This window comes from Schistocerca cancellata, chromosome 3, assembly GCF_023864275.1.
Source record: "Schistocerca cancellata isolate TAMUIC-IGC-003103 chromosome 3, iqSchCanc2.1, whole genome shotgun sequence".
Classification (NCBI taxonomy): domain Eukaryota; kingdom Metazoa; phylum Arthropoda; class Insecta; order Orthoptera; family Acrididae; genus Schistocerca; species Schistocerca cancellata.
Window position 1 is genome coordinate 794,822,187 of NC_064628.1, and position 21,899 is coordinate 794,844,085.

Genomic DNA, 21,899 nt, shown 5'->3' on the forward strand with positions numbered 1-21,899 from the left:
ATGACAGTAATGTTGTGTGGACAAGGTATGAAAAGGGCAGTGAATCTGTAATGGTGATTGCCTGCTTTGTTTAACTTCACTTGTTGTCCTTGGGGTCGACGTACTGTGTTACTATGCTGGCTGAAAAATGGGGTTTGTAATTCCGACACTGAATACTGTAAATAATGTGGTGCACAGTTGCATTTCACAGTACTTTAATTTCACTGTTTACACCACCCCATATACACATTTAATATGGCCAGGGCACTATTGTTTAACTTTCGATAAGCCTCATTAATAGTCTGCAGGTAAACATCCACATACTGCTACAATAGTTTCCTGTTGAACATCTACGAGCAGTAAAAACCTACCCACAAAGTTCACAGTTCATGAAGAATAGAAACGTATGTATGGAGCAGACACCGTCATTGTTTTAACACATGGCCTAATTGTGTAACACTTATTTCACAGTTAAGTTGAAGGTTTCTCATCTGAAACTTTGTCGTGGACTGGCTGTCTCGGGACCAAAAATCAGTCCCTTATATATCCTCACAATAATAGGTATGAGGATTAAGGTGAATTATTTGTTTAAATTGTGAAATTAACAAATACCATTATGTAAACAATACTTTTGACAAAACTGTTAATTACTTTGGAATTAATTAAGTGCTGGCTTTGCTAACATGTTTTCGAATAGAGACAAATAGATACTTTAAGATTACTAGTAGTTGTTCCTCCAAATGTTTATAATTAGTACAGAATTTATATTTGTTTATACATCAACAATAGAATTTAAGTTATGAAACAATTACTGATTTCACCCTATAATGAAAGATACTAAATAGTAATAGTCGAAATAAATTATAGAATCAATTAGATACATAAACTAAGCACAAAATTAGATCTGGTGCTATATTCTTTAAAACTAAGGGCCAACCTTTCTCTATTATGAAAATACAGATTCTATTCACGCACATTAATGATAATTAGTTAAAAATAAAAAAACAAATTTTAAGGAGGCAGATGGCAAACAAGGGAGGAGTAAAAATCATCCCAGCTTGCTTTGTCACAAATTGGCGAAGCTGTCATTTGTAATCAGGTGATTTATGTGAAAAGGTTTCTGGTGTGATTATGGCCACATGAGGGGAATTAACAGACTCTGAACATGGAATGGTAGTTGGAGCTAGACACATAGGGCATTCTTTAGAAATTATTGTGGGATTCAATATTCTGCAATCACAGTGTCAAGAGTATGCTGAGACTACCACATTTCACACATTACCTCTCACCATAGACAACGCAGTGGTCAATGGACTTCACTTAATGACTGAGAGCGATGGCATTTGCATAGGGTTGTCAGTGACAAAAGACAAGGAACACTGCATGAAATAACCATAGAAATCAATGTGGAATGTATGAGTAACATATCCATTAGAACAGTTTGACATTAATGGACTACGGCAGCAGATGATTGATGTGAGTGCCTTTGCTAACAGCATGTCATTGTCTGCAGCACCTCTCCTGTGCTTGTGACTATATATCGATCAGACCCTAAATGACTGGTAAATGATGGCCTGGCCAGATGACTCTCGATTTCTGTTGGTGAGAGCTGATGGTAGGGTTCGAATGTGGCACAGACCCCATGAAGCCGTGGATACAAGTTGTCAATGAGGCATTGTGCAAGCTGGTGGTGGCTCCATAATGGTGTGGGCTGTGCTGCTGCTGCTGGGTAGTGTTTAACGTCCCGTCGACAACGGGGTCATTAGAGACGGAGCGCAAGCTCGGGTTAGGGAAGGATTGGGAAGGAAATCGGCCGTGCCCTTTCAAAGGAACCATCCCGGCATTTGCCTGAAACGATTTAGGGAAATCACGAAAAACCTAAATCAGGATGGCTGGAGACGGGATTGAACCGTTGTCCTCCCGAATGCGAGTCCAGTGTGCTAACCACTGTGCCACCTCGCACGGTATGTGGGCTGTGTTTACATGGACTGGATTCTCTGGATGCTAAGCTACTTAGAGATCATTTGCAGCCATTCATGGACTTCGTGTTCCCAAACAATGATGGAATTTTTGTGGCTGACATTGCACCATGTGACTGGGCTATAATTGTTTGCAATTGGTTTGAAGAACATTCTCGACAGTTTGAGCAAAAGATTTGGCCACCCAGATTGCCCACATGAATCCCATAAAACATTTATGTGACATAATCAAGAGGTCAGTTCATGCACAAAACCCTGTATTGGTAATGCTTTCAAAATTATGTACAGCTATAGAGGCTGCAGTGCTCAATATTTCTGCAGGCACTTCCAATGACTTGTTGAGTCCATGCCACGTTGAGTTGTTGCACTATGCCTGGCAAACGGAGGTCTTGACATGATATTAGGAGGTGTCCCATGACTTTTGACATGCCAGTAATATTAATGACCTACGAAGACAATATTAATGGTAATCTCAGTCTTTTTGCAGATAATTATCCAATCAGATCTTATTAAGATTTCACAGTGGCAACTCATTTTAAATGTTCAGAAATGTAAAAGTGTGTATTTCACAAAATGCAGATTAGAAATATCCTTGACTATAACATCAGTGAACCACAACCAGAGTCAGCTGATTCATACAAATGCCTGTATGTAATAATTTGTATGCTCAGTTGCTGGTAAAGGCAGGTGGCAGTTTGGTTCATTTGCAGGATACTGGAAAGGTGCAATTAGTCTACAAAAGAAACTGCTTAAAAAACACTTGTGCATTCCATCTTAGAACATCATTCAAGTGTGTGGGACCCATGCCAAATCTGACTAGGATACTGGAAAAGTGCAATTAGTCTACAAAAGAGACTGCTTAAAAAACACTTGTGCATTCCATCTTAGAACATCATTCAAGTGTGTGGGACCCATGCCAAATCTGACTAACAGGAGACATTGAACTTATACAAAGAAGGGCAACACAAATGGCCAGAGATTTATTTGACTCACAAGAAAGTGTAATGGCAATCTTGATACACCTGAATTGGCAGATGCTTGAAGACAGATGCCAATTATGCCATGAAAGCCAACTTTAAAATTTTTGAGGCCAGTCTTAAGTGAAGTACCTAGAGAAAGTCTTCATTCCCCTATGTATCATTCCTGCATGGCCTGTGAATACAAAATTAGACTAATTACAACATGCACAGAGACATTTAAGCAGTCAACCTGCCTGCACTTCATACATATTTGGAATAGTAAGAAACCCTAACATGAGGTACCATGCTTAGTACACTCTGCCATACACTTCACAGCGGTTTGGCAGGGTATGTACATAGGTATACATGTAGATGTAGAACCATCTCAAAGAGCTCATTTTTTCTACAAGAATTGGTAATTTGTTTCATGAGGATGCTGGGCGTAGTCTTTAAATGACAAAGAATAATGCCTACCAAAGTGCTTTCAAGAGTTCAAGATTTAAGTCATTGTATGGACGGAAAATAAATCTGTGTTGCTCCACAGGGGATTTGGCCACCGCTAGGTTTTGAAATTTGACATCCTCATCACTAAGGAGCCATACCTGATGGTCAAATAAGTGGAGCTATGGATGGGTTACTTTGTTCTAATTCCCAAGCCTGCAGCAAGTGTCTTAACTGCAAATCCCAAGCCTATGGTGAATATTTTATTGAGTCCATAGCCTTCCAAAACTACAATACAAAAAGCAACTGTATAGTGCAGATTACTGTTCTAGGTGCAGTGCAGCATTGCCTTGTGTGTTCAAATTGGGCATGGAATTTAAAGGGGCAAGGGGTTGAATCTCAGAAATGGCACATAACACTTTTCTCCACCAAGAGCACCAAAGAAGAGCTATGGTAGGGTGAGGTGGGGGCGCTTAGATTAACATTTCAGTCTACTTGTCAGAACAGCATCAATGATGTCAAATGCCTTCAATCCAGCCATTCAGAGAGATTCACAAATTAAACCTGGACATTCAAAATTTGCTAAGTAATTAAAAACTTTACATCACCACATACCTTGCCCCTTCTTGGCCAAAGACTAGTGATGAAAATTTATTTCATTACTAGGATTCTAACTGGCTACCTCTGGTCTGAGTGCCTGCATGTTACCCCTGGTTACAAAGGTGAGTGTAATTGCTTCTGTTACCACAATCAACTTTTGAATATAGCTGAGTGGTCAAGTACTTGCCTATTCACAGCTAGCATGCACCTGTGTTACAATCATAACAGAATATTTGTAACAGGCAACTATAATTACAATGACACATTCTGTATTATAATGTTTCTTGTGAATGTAATTTATGAAACATCTAATTAGCTATATTGTTGACACCCTCCACTTCTTGGGTTTTCCCACTAGATCACAGTTTCACATACTGTGTGCACAGCTTCAGAAATAAATGAATATTAGTGTATAAAATCTCACTGACAATGAACTCACTGGATGGCACTGAAGCTAGAATAGGAAAGGATGGGGAAGGAAATAAGATGTGTCCTTTCTGAAGGAACTATTCTAGCATTTGTCTTCATTAATTGAAAGAAAACTAAATCTAGATGACCAGAAGATGGGTATTTGAACCAAACTACAAAAAAGATTGACAGAGAGAGAGAGAGAGAGACCTCTGCTCTTCAGATGTGAGTGTGCTGGCTTTTCCTTTGCATAACTGCTAAGTTTCCATGCCACCCCATTAATCTGACCTCCCATTCTGAGAATTATTTCTTGTTCCCTAAGAACAAAGAAAATACTTCTCCCTGGCTTCTTTTGTCAAATGAAAAGGTTGCTACATGCCACTTCAGTGTGTTGGGCAACATTCTTTAAGAACTGTTGGCTAATTCCATTTCTTGTCCATTATTACCATTTTGAAACTCATGTATTCTGCAAATATATTGTTATTAATAATAATGTTGTTCAATTATCCTTACTGGATGGAAGTGCCATAACAAATACATCTGCATCTGAAAAGGTCACGCGCAGAAGCAGAAGGGGAGGGGGGGGGGGCATAGTGCATTTTTGTATTTGAGCTAGGAACATGGGGTAAAAATGATCTGGTTTAGTCTCAACCAGAGGCCATTTGTATACCCATTCTGTCATTAGGTACCTTTCACTGCTCAAGCGATATACGATTAATTACTTCTAGAAGTGGAGCAAGTTCTTTTGCATAATTTTTACATAATCATATAGGTATCTCATCTGGTCCTGACCCCTTTCCACTACTAAGCGATTGTAGTTGCTTTTCAATTCTGTGATCAGTTATCTCAGTTCTGTGATCAGTTATCTCAATATCAGCCATTTCAACGTTCATACAATGATTGAAAGGAGGGACAGTGTTACGATCTTCCACGGTGAAACAACATTGGAAGACCAAATTCAGTATTTTGGCCTTCTCTCAGTTATCTTCTGTTTTAGTGCTGGTGTGGTCACTGAGAGAATGATAGATGATTTTGGCCCACTTACTGATTTTACATATGACTGAAATCTCTTAGGGCTTTTAATCAGGTCAGTTGACATCATCTTACTTTCAAAATCATTGAACACTTCTCTCATTGCTCTCCTTATGCTCATTTTTGCTTTGTTCAGCTTTTGTATGTCCCTCGAATCAGAGATGAAGTCCTCTTTTTTTACATAGCGCTTCTCTAACACAGCTATTAAACCATGGTGGATCGTTACCAACCCTTAAGATCTTACTTGGAACATACTTGTCTAGGGCACATTGTCTGATGCCTTTGAATTTTTTCCATTTATTCTTCACATCTTTGTCCTTATCACCAAATATTCGATGCTGACTGCTGAGACATTCTGAAATCTGTATCCTGTCACCCTTGTAGGACCCATCGTCATAGAAGCTGTCACAGCCTTATGATCACTGATCCCTTCCTCTACATTAACTGATTTGATAAGTTCAGGCCTGTTTGTTGCCAGGATGTCTTAAGATGTTACCCTCATGAGTTGGTTCTCTACCTATCTGCTCAAGGTAATTTTCGGACAAGACATCCAGAACAACATCACACAAATCCCTGTCTCTGGCACCAGTTTTGATGGTGTAACACTCCCAATGTATACCTGGTAAGTAGAAGTCATCCCTATGACCAGGAAAATTATTGATGATATTCTGCAAGTTCTGTCTGAAGCGCTCTACAACTACTGATACTGACCCAGGTGGCCTATAAAAGCATCCGATCACCATTTTTGACCGTTCTTTGATACTCAATTTCACCCAGATTATTTCACATTCAGAATCCATGATAACCTCGCTAGATTTTATTGACTTTTTTACTGCAATAAACACGCTGCCACCATTGGCGAATATCCTATCCTTACAATAAACATTCCAATCTGAACTTAGGATTTCATTGTCATTGACATCTGGTTTCAACCAGCTTTCTGTTCCCAACACTATCTGTGCATTATAACCTTCAGCAAGCAATACTAATTCTGGGACCATCTAAAACCCTATTAATCTTTGCTATCTCTGATTGGTGGAGACCAAGTTTCCCTGAGATCACTGTGGCTGATTTTACAGGCAAATTTTCTTTGATCCCAAGGGACGGGTTCTCTAACCTACAAAAGCCCCATGTGCATGCCACACATACTCCGCTACCCTAGTAGCTGCTTCCTACATGTAGTGCACGCCTGACCTATTAAGGGGAACACTGCAATTCTGCACCTGATAGCAGAGGTCGAGAAATTCGCATCCGATATCGTCGCAGAGTTGTCTGAGCTTCTGGTTTAGATCTTCCACTCTGCTCCAAACCAGTGGACTGCTATCAACCCTGGGTTATGATGCTACAACTAGACAGCTTAGCTTGCGCCCCACATGCATTCTAGTTGCCTTCACCAAATCAGCCAGCCGCCAAAAGGAGCTGAGGATGGTCACAGAACCCAAGCAGTAGGCACCATTTGTGCTGACATGTGCCACTACAAGCAGCTAGTTGCATTTAGTGTGCTTGATAGCCACTGGCAGGGCCTCCTCCACTTCATGGATGAGACCTCCCAGCAAAAATACTGACTGCACACTGGAATTCTGTCACCTTGCCTGTTATCTCCCTGAGGAGCTCCATCACCCGCCTAACATTGGAGCTCCCAATGACAAGCATGCTCACCCTCTGAACTTGTCTGGACTGGGCAGGAAAATTGACCACTGGCCTAACAGGAGAGGCATCCCATGCTGGCTCTGAGTTATCATCAACACTGAGTAGCATCTTTTGCCTGTTGCTAAGACATAGGGAGCCAGCCGCACAGCCTGCTCCCTCTTTCGCCTTCCTCCCAGTGACACGTGAACCCACCACTGATTGACACCTACTCTGGAGTGAGGATGGACTGGCCAGATGTTGCATATCTTCTGATATGCAACATCTGACCAGTCCATCCTCACCCCAGAGTAGGTGTAAAACAGCTTGCAGAGTCTAAGCCCCTTATAAGCAGCGTTATGTAACCAAGGTCGTTCTCTCTCTATATAAGCGAGCAGTGCACACCAGCGGAATCATTCCGCTGTGAGCTCTATCTGCAACAGCATTGAAGCACTATGCCTCGTCGACATGTGTATCATCAACGCCGCCACTGCATGCCTGTCTACAAACTCATGACTGTTTGAGGGGACTCCAGTGGCACCAAAGGTGTCCCAGGTCTCATCACTGGTGCCCCGATGTCACCGCAACTTTGAGCACTAGCTAGAAGCTTGTCGACAGTAGCCAATGCAGCTTCCAGCTATTTACGTACAGCAGCCAACTCCCTTGTGTCTGCTCACAATAAGCACAGTCCCTAGCAATATTGTACAGTGTATAAAATAGATATAAGGTCTCGAATAGTGCTACTGAATTTGAAATATATACATAATATACCCAAGGAGAATAAAGTAACATTAAAAGGAGAATAAAGTAACACTTGGAGTTGCTGTGCAGATTTCTCACTGTACTCTGAGACCGCAAGCTATTAAACAGAAACGAACTTCTCTACTGGAGCTGATGTATTTACAGATACCTATTTTTAGAAATCGTGTTTACTTAAAAGTTACTGCACAAGATAAATATTCAAATCGAAATGCACTGATCTAAACTATATGCTGTCTACTAGCATAAAATTACGACTTTGTGGCGTGACGGAGTTTCTGGCGATGGGAAAATTTACAATAGGAGGCCACCCTACACCAGGATATTCACAAGACTTATGCAAAAACAAAAACTATGATCAATTTTCTAACCACTTGTCTTACACACATATAGTTTACTTCTTTGCAGAAGCACATGAAAAAAAGACTAATTTAATTTACTGCTTATCAGACAAGTGCTGCTGCTGCTGCTGCTGCTGCTGCGCTTCCTCTCGACTCGGCAGCTGCCACTATTTCGAACATCTATCTTACAGTAGCTATTTTACAGTACATTAACCAAGATTTGAATGACCAACCAGAGCTATGCTCAAAAAAATTGTGCAAATTGATTAATTTCCTTTGCAAAAGATTTTAATTGGACTGAAATTAAAGCTCAGCTAATGGCACCATCTATATGTGCACCATTTGGATGTTATGTGCAAAACGTCACCCTCACATAGCTCTGGACTGGAATGAGACTGATGGTTCAACTTTGGTCCACGAGTGTATCAGACCTTGGTCTAAGATAATTTTCAACCATTAGAAAAAACCTTGCTTCATTTGGAGTTTACGTGTAAAAAAACACCATGCTCTTCTGGGTAGTTTTTGAAGCCTGTATTTCTATACTTTAAACTTTACAACTCAGTTCAAACTTTGCACAAAGGTAGATAAACTGAGAGACTTAACATAAATTTTATATTTATACGATAATCTTTATCTATTGCTGAGATACAATGGTTTAAACTCAAGCTAAATGTAATATGTAAAAGTCATTCTTAGGTCAAATGAATGGATGGAAAGAGTCTAATCAAATAAATAAAAAATGAATTCTCATGTAAAATTGAAAACACACTTTCAAAAATTTAGACTCATTCGGAATTTACAAGCAAAAAACACAGCTTTTGTGGCTTTTTTCAATGCAAGCCACTTCTTTTTTCAAAATTGTGTGAATCGGTTGAAATTTTTTGAGAAGGTGAACAAATGCAAGTAATTAATGGTCATATTGTTTTGTGAAAACTTCATCTCTTGCCACAATAGAAACAATGTAGTTCAAAAGACAACAGTCATCTAATGTCAAAATTATGATACAATAAAAGTGGAAACCAGAGTGAAAAATGCTCCTATTGTAGCAGAAAAAAGACAAATGTGTCCTGAATACAGTTAGGAACATACAATAAGGGAACTTGCTTTTCGACTTATATGGCAGCTTCAGAGACATTTAAGCTAAAACATCTTGACAATTTCGCTCTTTTTTATGAGTTAACCCCACTTTCCCAGCACCAAGAGCTCTCTTGGATCCACCCACTTTTAGATGTATGGTGAGACGTATAAAAATATATAGACACAGATTTATGTGCTTCTAGAGAGTTGTATGTGCCTACAATAGAATGTATCCCAGAGTGGGGATGCAAGCATCCTGAACTTAAATGACACACTGTATCACATTGCATGACATGTTAGGTGACATGATGCCACATGTCATGTTATATGACATGACATCATGTATCATATTACTTTACCTGACATGACGTATTTTATTATATGACATGGGTACTTATAGTAACAAGTAAAAAATTGTGAACATGTCAAGATGTTTTGAGTTAAATGTCTTTGAAGCTGCCACATGAGTGAAAAAGCTAGTTCCATTCTTTATATCCCTATCTCTGCTCAGGACAGATTTGCCCTTTTTTGAGCAGCTTTCATTCTGGTTATATTATAATGAACTTTACTAATTAATGCAGTGATGTGTTCCATGCTCATGTAAAAACGTTACAGAGAATAAAAAAATTAAAAATTAACAGTTTAGTAGCTAGTATGTTGCAAAAAATATTATGTACCTAACTGTTGAATAGATTCATAATAATTAATTGGGATCAAAATTTTTGGCATCACTCTTGTACTTGGATTTTATATAACCAAACAAGAAATACCAATAGCAGCTTTCTACAACAAACAATTTCTCTATACTTTCTTTTTTTGTAAGTTCCGAAAGTCCAAGAGCTGGCCAGTATACTAACAACAGTATTTTAAAAATGCTGTGACACAAAATAAAATAATGGTTTTCCATAAAGAATTGCAATGTAAACATGAATCAGTAAGAATGCCCTACAAATAAATTCATGAAAGTACTTACAAATGTCAGATGATTGCAGTAAGACTGAGACACGAGAACAGTTGTTGTTGCAGCCAGGAACTGGCTCCAGAATGATTAATCTTTCTCCACAGGTTTGCATGAGAAACACTCTGTAACCTTCGGGCAGTGGCTAAATGTGCAGAGAATAACTTGAATGATAGTATTTCAAACCTATGTGTTAATGAACCAAAAACATGTTTTGGCTTAAAATATTTTTATTGTACCTGATAATATGGTGGAGAATTAGCTTCATCAATCAGAATGAACCTTTCAACATTAACAGTATTTGGAAAGAAATGTGGTCTCTTGAACAGGCTTCTAACTATTCTGGCAGGTTCAAGACGGTTGATTCTCCTGAAATGATTTTTTTTTTTTAAGTTATGTAAAATAAATTACAACCATCAGTTTTGATATACCAGCCTGGAACATTAAACCAAACTTTTAAGTAAAGTATAAGTTTTGAAGTGGTTAAAATGAAGTAGTGGATTAGCATTCCAACAATCTACAGAAACTGAGAATGCACAAACATTATTCATTTGACAGTGCTCCAAGCGGAGAGTGGTATGTGTATATTTCAGCAACTAATTAATAATAAAATAAAATACACCTACCAAATAGATATGTCACTGTCACACAGCACAAGTAATGACAATACAGTGACCAATCCAAAGTACCCAGACACCCCTAGATAATGTGGAATTGAGCACTAGGTGTCACCAGATGCAGACTTGCCAATGCAAAAGAAGCTGCAGAGTATTGTGTTGACAGTATAAAACCAGTATCAACAAAATGGGTTGGTTAGGAGAACATAATTATTTTGAAAATGGACTAGCCATTGGATGTCACCTGAATAAGTCCATCAAGAACATTTCAACCCTTCTAAAGCTGCCTAAGTCAACTGTTGGTGATCTGAACGTGAAGTGGAAATACGAAGGAAAAATCAGAGCTAAACCGCGACTAGGCAGACCTCATTCACTGACAGACAGGGACAGTAGAACATTGTGGTGAGTAGTTCTAAAAAAATTTCATTAAATCAGGAAAACGGGAATCACTACCGTGTTCCAAAATGCAGTCAGAAATGCAGACAGCTACAATGGTCAAGCAGTTCCTCATATGCCCTTGCATTTCCATAGACAATGCAACGTAATACTTGAGGTGATGTAAAGAGTGACACCACAGGACAGTGGATGACTGGAAAGAAGTGAGAGTGGCGGGTCACACTATACCAAGTGGTGACACAATTTAAGGGTTTGGGTGATGTGGATGCCTGGAAAATGTTACCTGCCATCATGTGTAGGTTTAAATGGCTCTGAGCACTATGGGATTTAATTTCTGAGGTCATCAGTTATCATGTGTAGGGTCGACAGTGAAGTACGGTGAGGTGGTGTTACGGCATGGGGGTGCTTTTGTGGTTAGGGTGTGGTCCACTTAAGAAAATGCTAAATACAGAAGGATGTGGACACATTTTGCAACACTGTGTACAGCATACCGTAGAGGACAGTTCAGAGATATTGATTGTATCAGTATGGCAATGCAACCTGTCATAAAGCAGCATATGTGAGGCAATACTTTGTGGACAATAGCATTCCTGAAATGTTTGTTAAAGGACGTCTTGTAAACACCTGAGCGGCATTTAAAGTGTCTAGTAGCAAAACCGGTATTTAATGTAGAACCCCCCGACAGTGGCATCCGATACAGAGGACAACAAACAATTGTACGCATATCAATGTCTAAACCAAGCAACTCCACACATAATGGTAAAAAACATTAGTTTACTTACATATTATGTATCTCAACATCAATGATGTGCGTTAATCGTAAATTGTTCGTAACATTCAAATCCATGTTCATCTATGAAGCACACAATCATATGGATATTTAAAATCTGATTATAACTATGTGTATGTCAATATGATAGTTTAAGAAATCTGTCCTACCTTACAGTACGTAGGTTATAGTGTATGTTACTGCTATCAAATCTTAACAGTTACATTTCTTGGACACAACTGTTATATAATGTAAACATGGAACAGACACACAGGCCAAAGAGTCTAAATCACACGTCTCCCACTTTTCTGTCAAAATCTTTTAAAGAGGGGCAGATTCTTTTTTTGTGCTCCTACAGGAGCATTTTTCAACTGGTATTAAAAAGTTTCACCATGGGCATGATACTAAGGACACTCTATATCAAAGGTTGTGCAAGCACTGGAAATTCCTGATGCCATTGTATCAAGTGTGCACTGTAAATATACTGCGGTGGGGAAACTGCCAACACCAGAGTCAACTGCCATGGCTAGCAATATGTTGATGACAGCAGCCACTGTCAACAGATACCGGGGCCACAGTACAACAAATCAGTCAACAATTCAATGCTGGATGACAATACTTGGTTACTGACTATACCATCTGAACTATCTCCTTGCTATGAGGTATACAAGCTTCTGGCCCACATGGGTAGCTCTGTTCATTGCATGTAACGGAGCACAGAGTTAGCATGAGAGCAGGACACAGCCATTGGATGTTTTAAGTATGGAGAAAGGACATCTGGACTAATGAGTTATGGCATACATAGGTTCACACCAACAGAAGGCAGAAGTATGTGAAATACCAATTGAGTAAATGCAACTTGCTTGGAAACTGACACCTTTAAGGCAGATGGTGGAAGCATTTTGTTTAGAGGATATTTTCGTTCAATGAAACATGCATCCTGGTATTTCTCCTGTCATCTCTAACTGGCAAACAGTAGAGAAACCTACTGAACAATCACGTATGTGGCAGTTCCAACAAGCAAGTAATGTTTCAGAAACAAAACACACAAAAACATTTTTTTTTCACACCAATATTTATTTTCACAAGAAAGAGCATTTCTTAAACTATTTTTATACATAGTTGCCACCAATGTTCAGATATTTGTCATAGCAGGAAACCAGCTTTTCTATGCCCTCTTCATACAAAGATGCTGCTAGTGAAAACAGCCATTGCTGAACACTGTTTCTCGTGCCATCATCACCGCCAATGCACCTTCCTCCAAAATCACACTTCAAGTTCAAGAACAAATGGTTGTCACATGGTGCAAGATAAGCACTGTATCGTGGGTAATCAAACTGCTCCCAAATGAGTTGCTGAATAAGGTTTTGAATAACACTAAGGATGGGGATGTGTGTTGTCATGAAACAACACAAAGCCTTCACTGAGCATTTCACACCTTATGTTTTGAATTGCACACCAAAGTGTTCTCAATATTTCAGAGTATCATACTGCACTGACAGTTTCACCTCTGGAAAGGACCTCAACAAGCAGAATCTCCTGGCTGTCCAAGAACCAGTGCACATCACTTTTTGTGCTGTGAACATTGTTTTGAATTTTTGTTTCTTGGGGCATCATGAGTCAATTTTCTCATTCACTTACTCAATAAACGATCATTGGCAACAGAAGGCTGCCCACTCCATGCTTAATCATGACCATTGGTCCATCCAGCACTGAACTTTCTCACCTACTTTTTTGCCATTTTAACCATAAATCTCTATAAGTTGATGATGGCTTTTAGCTGGCTTGATTTTCTTTGTGTTCAGAAACTGTATTACAGAATGCTATTCACAGTAGGAAGGCTCAGAGATTGTCTTCAACATTTTGAATGATCACTAACAAATGTAAATACACTACAATCTGGCTTTAATGGCATGAGGGAAAAAGACAATGAAACAGAGCCAAATGTGAATGTGCAGAACTGCGACACTAGTGCTCCAGTGGCAGTAGAACTAAATGGTACTTACTTTCCAAACATGCCTTGGAGATCCATCTGTTTGCCTCCAGCAGCCCACATGCTACCTGTTGCTATAGCAAGACAATGCATCAGCCTTTCATTCCTTAGTAGAGTTGGAATGGTTTGAGGAACATTCCACATACATGATGGTGCTTCTGTTGTCCCCCAAGTTGTCTAACATCAATCCAAATGAGCACATCTAGGATACCATCATGATATGCACACTTTGGGGCATTTGTTGTGGGCATTGGTTGAGAAATTATTAATCAGGGTAGCTTTCCAATTCTAAGTCTCATAGATTCTATTCCATAAAGTGTCACTGCCATGTGCACACAGAAAATGGTAGAAAGAAAATTCTGGTACCGCGCGCCGTGGAATTTGAATCCGCGCCAGACGTCATGGACGTTGAAGACCCATAGAGGTCTCATGACCATCGCACCATAATCTGTGGCAGCGCGTGCCTCCTGGCCACTTAAGCGCCTGCCTCGTGCTCAGCCAGCAGTCTGACATCGCGTTGCATCTCAGAACATATCGTCTCAGACAGCATATTGACTTCGTGTTGTTCCTGCCATTAGATCCGACAACATGATCTGCAACATAATACTGGTTACTTCCAGCATATAAAGTCATTCTGGGGCCATTCTTTCTGACTGACTAACTGACATACCTAAAAATAAAACTTATGGCACAACATACATGTATATGCTCAGGGAGAACATATATGTGGTTACAGCTTGCCCTACCATTGATAATGGATTATTTGCCAGTACTGATGTTGAGATAGGAATTTCTAGCAGAGTGTATATAGACTAGCTGTGAAAAATGCTCATGGCAGCTGTTAATAGACTGTCTGATCTTGGAAGATATTTCATGACAGGTAGGCATTATGTGATTCACCAGTGTGAACCACAACAAGTCAAGAGATATGCTTATACACAAGATCATAGGCGTAGCCTTGAGATGCACAATCATTTATAAGACCAAGGACTATAATTACTGAAACGGTGTGTGTCAGAACAGACTGATGGTAAAGGAAGTCAAAGGATAATGTTGATTTTGAAGTGAAGGTATTGTTGCTTATTTGATCTAGTTAATTTAAACAGAAGTGTATATGTCACCAGCATGTAGATGAATGTGATGATCAAGAAAAACAGCAGATATTTTGGAAAAACACTAAATTAATTTTTAAAAGTTTAGCTACTTTGAAAAATTAACAAATTACACTTGATGTAGCTCTAAAATGCAAACATCATATACTGTCAGTCTACAAACATTCAAAAATTATGTGCTAATTTTTTTTTATATCTATTTGTATGAAGAAATGGAGAACTAATAAACCATCATCTTTACAATGAAGATGCCTATTTGTCACTTGAATCTATCTTAAACATGACTAGTAATTGGTCCTTTCAACACACACACACACACACACACACACACACACACACACATACACACACACACAGAGAGAGAGAGAGAGAGAGAGAGAGAGAGAGGAATAAGTACAAAATGTCTAGTAAACATGGGCTCTTAAATACGTCCTTTAAAGGCTGTGAGCACTTGTTCATCTTCACTAGTGTGAAACACATCTCTTCTACTGAACAAGTGCTCACAGCTCTTAACCCTTTAACTGCTCTGGACGTGTTAACGCGCGTGCCTTTGTACCTGTCCCTGTGTGGTCTGAACGTGTTTACACGTGCCACCAGTCTTCTACCTGGTACTCTGAACATGTCTATGCATAGAGATGTTCAGAGTACCAGGCAGAAGGACTGGTGGCACACGTAAACACATTCAGACCACACAGGGACAGGTACAAAGGCGCGCGCATTAACACATCCAGAGCAGTTAAAGAGTTAAGACATGTATTTAAGAGCCAGTAATTACCAGACGTTTTTCTTGTTTTGGTCCGTACTACCTCCTTCCAAAATATGAAAAGCAAAGAACTTGCAGTAGAAGAGAAGTGCTTCATAGTATCAAAGACAAACAAGTTCTCATATCTTTTAAGGTATGCACTTTAGAGCTCTCGTTTACTATACATACTAGACTGTTTTTGTTTTTTTTTTTTTTTTTGGGCGTAAATAATCTGTCTCTATGCTCTTTATATATTTTGTTAGGAACTTTCAATCCTCAAAACAAAACTGTTTGGATAATTGCAATGATAATGAATTAGAGAACCACTCACTAAAATAATCTAGTGCTGTTACCATGTAATATGTCCATCTCTTAAATATGTTGGATTTTCTGAGAGATTGTGATGTACTAGTTCTTCTATTGTATTCCATGACTTGTCACTGCTCATAACCCTTGAAGCGTCTCTATCAAAAATATGCTTGTTGAAAAAATACATTATCTGGACATCTGAAAGGGTTACTTTTGGTGACTTTCCCTGTGAAGAAATATGGTGAACTTGCATTACACATTTCAAATCATTGTTCATTTCAAACATATACCTAACATAATGTGTTTAATACCTTAACAATAAATGGGAATCCTGCATGTGGAAGTTGTTTCACTGGCTCAGCTGTTTCTGAAAGATCCAGAACACTTCTAACTTCTTCACATGGCCAACAGTACATGTCTGATGCTTGGAAATATGGATTTTCAATTAAGCAAATTTCATCATACCAAGCTGAAAAGAAGTGTTGAATGATATAAATTATTAATATGTTGGTGGTAGGCAATGAATAGCTCATAACTCCACCTATCTGTGAAAACTAAAACTTGTAATTCCAGCAACCAGTAATGCTATGATCAAAGAAATCTTTGAAAGTGCATGGATAAAAGATTTGAAACTGCACAGATTTCTCTAATTTATCAATGATTACACTTATGTTATACAGTTAAACATGTAGCAACTTCCTGTATCACTTTATATTGCGTTTTAAGAAACCATTTTTGCTTCAATTGCAAAATTAAACAAAATGGAGTTATGAGGTTTTCATTGCTTACTATTAAAATGTATATATACACTTTTTTCCTTGATAAAAACATAGTCTTTGACAAATAAACTTAATGATCTCAAACTGGTAGCAATCTGAACAAAAGTTTTATGAGGACTACAGATTCAATTTTATTTTCAAAAGAACATGAAACTACTTTGTTGTAGTTATGGAATAATAGAATGTACGAACACATTCTTTTCTGCTTGCACAGAAAGCGAAGAAAGAGCAGTAACATCATAATTTACAGTTTCTACATCTACATCTACAATACATCTATACTCTGCAAACTACAATGAAGCGCATGACAGACAGTATGTCCCATTGTACCAGTTATTAGGGTTTTTCCCTGTTCCATTCACATATGGTACGTGGGAAGAATGACTGTTTTAATGGCTCTGCGCATACTGTAATTATTCTTAACTTATCCTCACGATCCCTATGTCAGCGACACATGGGGGGTTGCAGTATATTCCTAGCGTCCTAATTTAAAGCCAGTTCTTGAAACTTCGTTAGTAGACTATCTCAAGATAGTTTACATTTATCTTCGAGAATCTGCCCACTCAGTTTCTTCAGTATCTCTGTGACACTCTTCCATGGATCACACAAAACAGTCACCATTTGTACTGCCCTTCTCTGTATACATTCAGTATCTCCTGTTACTCGTATTTGGTACAGGTCCCACACACTTGAGCAATATTCTAGAACTGAACACACAAGTGATTTGTAAGCAATCTCCTTTGTAGACTGATTGCATTTCCCCAGTATTCCACCAATAAACCAAAGTCTACCACCTGCTCAACTCAGAACTGAGCCTATGTGATCATTCCATTACATATCCCTACACAGTACCAGGAATTTGTATGAGTTGGCCGATTCCAACAATGACTCATGGATATTACAGTCGTAGGATACTCCATTTTTTCATTTTGTGAAATGCACACTTTTACATTTTTGAACATTTAAAACAAACTGCCAATCTTTGCACCACTTCGAAGTCTTATCAAAATATGACTGAATATTTATGCAGCTCCTTTCAGACAGTACTTCATTACAGATACCTGCATCATCTGCAAAAGTCTGAGGTTGCTATTAATATTGCCTGCAATGTCATTAATATACAACATGAACAGCAAGGGTCCCAACACACTTCCCTCGGGCACACCCAAAGTTACTTCCATGTCTGATGATGACTCCCCATCTGAGGTAACGTGCTGTGTCCTCCCTATCAAAAAGTTCTCAGTCCAGTCACAAATTTTGTTTGGTATCCCATATGATCGTACTTTTGACAATAAGCATAGGTGTGGTACTGAGTCAAATGCTTTTTGGAAATCAAGAAATAGTGCATCTACCTGACTGCCTTGATTGAAAACTTTCAATACGTCATGTGAGAAAAGTGTGAGTTGGGTTTCACATGATTGACGTTTTTAGGATATATGCTGGTTGGCATGAAGGAGTTCATTGTATTTAAGGTAACTCATTACGTTTGAGCTAGGAATATGTTCTAAGATTCTACAACAAATAAATTTCATGGGTATCGAACAGTAGTTTCGTGGGTCACTTCTATTACCCTTCTTGTAGATGGGTGTGACTTGGGCTTTTTTCCAAGAACAGGGCACGGTTATCTACAACAGATTATAGTTAGTAGAAGTGCTAACTCCGTCGCAAATTCAGTATAGAATCTGATAGGAACTCCATCGGGCCCTGGAGCTTTGTTCAATTTTAACAATTTTGGTTGTTTCTCAATATCTCTGACGCTAATACTTATTTCACTCATCTTTTCAGTGGTATGAGGATTAAAATTTGCCACTTCTCCTGGGTTTTCCTTTGTAAAGGAACGTTTGAAAATGGAGTTAAGCATTTCACCTTTTGCTTCTCTACCCTCAATTTTAGTTCCTGTCTCATTCACTAGGTACTGGACACTAATTTTGGCACCATTACCAGCCTTCACATATAACCAGAATTTATTTGGTTTTTGTGAAAAATCATTTGACAGTAGTCTGCTATGGTATCACTGTTCTCTTGACAGCCAAACGTGTTATCCTCAGCATTTCTCTATCTAATAGCCATATGATTTGTTTTACACCTATGATGCAGTAATCTCTGTTTCTTTAGAAGTTTATTTACAGTGACTGTATACCATGGAGGGTCCCTCCCATTATGAACTATTCTACTGGGTGCATATCTATCCAGTGATGATCAATTATTCTAGTGCCTCATTTAATGATTTTCTTCATGAGGACAGATAACAATTTAAATAAAAAGCTTTTTACTGGAACACATTTTGAAAACTGACTCAAAAGTATAAAATAATTGTTCCTAGCCTCATGCAGATTCCTTACACATACAGACAGTCCTTAAAATTTGTGTTTGTGAATTTTTAATAGCTATGACAATACTTGTAAAATTTAAAATGAAAAACATGGGATAAATATGATAGACATTGATTAGATGAAAAGTTCATAGATCACCTAAGGTACTAAATTTTTTTCTCAATGACAGCTATTCTCTATACTCTTTACTGTTATCTACTGCATGCACTTCACATTTCCCATTTTAAATTTTACAAGTATTGCTATAGCTATTAAATATTCACAAGCACAAATTTTCAGGACTACATATATGGAGTTAGGAATCTGTATGGGGGCTAGGAAAAATTATGTTATACATTTTAGTCTGTTTGAAAAATGTTACAGTAAAAAGTTTTTATTTAAATAGTTATTTCCAGCTTTTTAGTTTTGTGTATGTGATATTTTTCAATATATCTAAAAACAAAGATGATGTGACTTACCAAACGAAAGTGCTGGCAGGTCGATAGACACACAAGCAAACACAAACACACACACAAAATTCAAGCTTTCGCAACAAACGGTTGCTTCATCAGGAAAGAGGGAAGGAGAGGGAAAGACGAAAGGATGTGGGTTTTCAGGGAGAGGGTAAGGAGTCATTCCAATCCCGGGAGCAGAAAGACTTACCTTAGGGGCAAAAAAGGACAGGTATACACTCGCGCGCACACACACACACACACACATATCCATCAGCACATACACAGACACAAGCAGACATTTGTAAAGGCAAAGAGTTTGGGCAGAGAGTCTCCACAAACTCAGAGCTGACCCAACCGTCTTTTTGCAATCACAGGTTTCTTCTGGGTGCAGCAACACTGGCTCACCCTCTGCTGCTTCATAAAAATATCCCTTTCAAGTGGTCGCCAGCCTGTGAGCAAGCACTTGTGCGGCCTTCCAACCAGGAAAACATTTAGTCTTAGCTATGGATGCCTCCCAGTAGTGGGTGGGGGTGGTTCTGACCCATTGTCATGTGGAAGACTATGAGCAACCTATTACTTTTGTGTCCAAAACATTCAACACAGCTCAACAGCACTATTCCCAGGTCAAAAAGAAGCTCTTGAGATTGTTTATGCCTTTAAAAAATTTTATGTCTTCTTGTGCAGCACACAACTCCACTCAGTCACAGATCTTAAACCTTTAGTTTCCTTGTTTCATTCTTCAGCTGCTTTGATCTCTGCCCAAACTCTTTGCCTTTACAAATGTCTGCTTGTGTCTGTGTATGTGCAGATGGATATGTGTGTGTGTGCGCGCGCGAGTGTATACCTGTCCTTTTTTCCCCCTAAGGTAAGTCTTTCCGCTCCCGGGATTGGAATGACTCCTTACCCTGTCCCTTAAAACCCACATCCTTTCGTCTTTCCCTCTCCTTCCCTCTTTCCTGATGAAGCAACCGTTTGTTGCGAAAGCTTGAATTTTGTGTGTATGTTTGTGTGTCTATCAACCTGCCAGCACTTCCGTTTGGTAAGTCACATCATCTTTGTTTTTAGATATATTTTTACCACGTGGAATGTTTCCCTCTATTATATTGATATTTTTCAATCAATTTCAAAAATTTTAATGAGATTAGAACAAAGACATGTGGTAAATTTCAGGTTTATTTCAGTTTCTCTTAATCTGAGTCAACCAATTTATTGCTTCCTCCTATGTATAAGGGGCATTAAAAAAGAAACGAGCCAGAGGCATAATTACAAAAACCAGTACCAGTATGTTAGAAGTATTGACCCTGGCTGTTGAGACACTTGTCCCACAGTAACACAAGGCGGTGAATGGCTGTCTCGTAAAATTCCCAGGCTGCGATGTTAACCAGTTCCGCATGTATAGCTGGACGTCGTCCGAGGTGAATTGTTTGCCCCTCAGAGCCTTTTTAAGGGGACCAAAAATGGCGTAATCACAGGAGAGGTCCAGACTGTATGGAGGGTGGCTGAGAATCTCCCATTTGAATTTCTACAGGAGTGCCGTGACAATGTTGGCCATATGAGGCTTTGCATTGTCATGGAGCAGAATGACCCCACAGGTGAGATTGCCTAGTCGTTTTGATTTTATTGCTTGGAACAGGGTGGTCACAGTTTGTGAGTAATGCTGGGCATTCACTGTTGTCCCGTGCTGCAGGAAGTAAATCAGAAGGGGGCCACCCTGGTCAAAGAAGAATGTCAGCATAGGGGCCAACAATTCACCTCAGACAACGACGTCCAGCTGTACATGCAGAACTGGTTAACATCGCAGCCCCAGGAATTTTATGACACAGCCACCTTGTGTCACAGTGGGACAAGTGTCTCAACAACCAGGGTCAATACTTCTAACATACATGTACTGGTTTCTGTAATTTTGCCTCCGGCTCGTTTCTTTTTGAACGCCCCTTATATATTTCACAAAAAGACCTTGAAAGTAAAAGTCAGAGAGATTTAATCTTACACGGGGGCTTACCAGCAATCTTTCTTACTGTGGAACATTCATGAATGGAACAGAAAAAGGGGGAAACAGCAGTGGTACAAGAAGTACCCTCCACAACACATCAGGCAATAAAGCAAGTTAATATACCATTGCCATCCAGTTCAGTAGCTCATGAGGAAGTTAGTGTGAAATCAATTGCAAAATCTGTACCAGACAGACAGAAAAATAGTGTACCCTCTGCCACACATCAGTCAACAAAGTAAGTTAACATTTCATTGTCAACCACT

The 21,899-nt window shown here is 39.0% G+C and overlaps 1 protein-coding gene across 1 annotated transcript in view; it reads right to left on the bottom strand.

Moving 5' to 3' along the window:
• The window catches only part of LOC126175855 (uncharacterized), a 59,619-nt gene that overhangs the window by 9,899 nt on the left and 27,821 nt on the right, over nucleotides 1-21,899 (bottom strand). The window contains exons 2-5 of the mRNA XM_049922862.1: nucleotides 16,409-16,566; nucleotides 16,142-16,323; nucleotides 10,399-10,528; nucleotides 10,175-10,304 (exon numbers count right to left, since the gene is read on the bottom strand). Of these exons, the coding sequence (XP_049778819.1) occupies nucleotides 10,175-10,304; nucleotides 10,399-10,528; nucleotides 16,142-16,323; nucleotides 16,409-16,566 (600 nt within the window). The remainder of the gene's footprint in view (nucleotides 1-10,174; nucleotides 10,305-10,398; nucleotides 10,529-16,141; nucleotides 16,324-16,408; nucleotides 16,567-21,899) is intronic.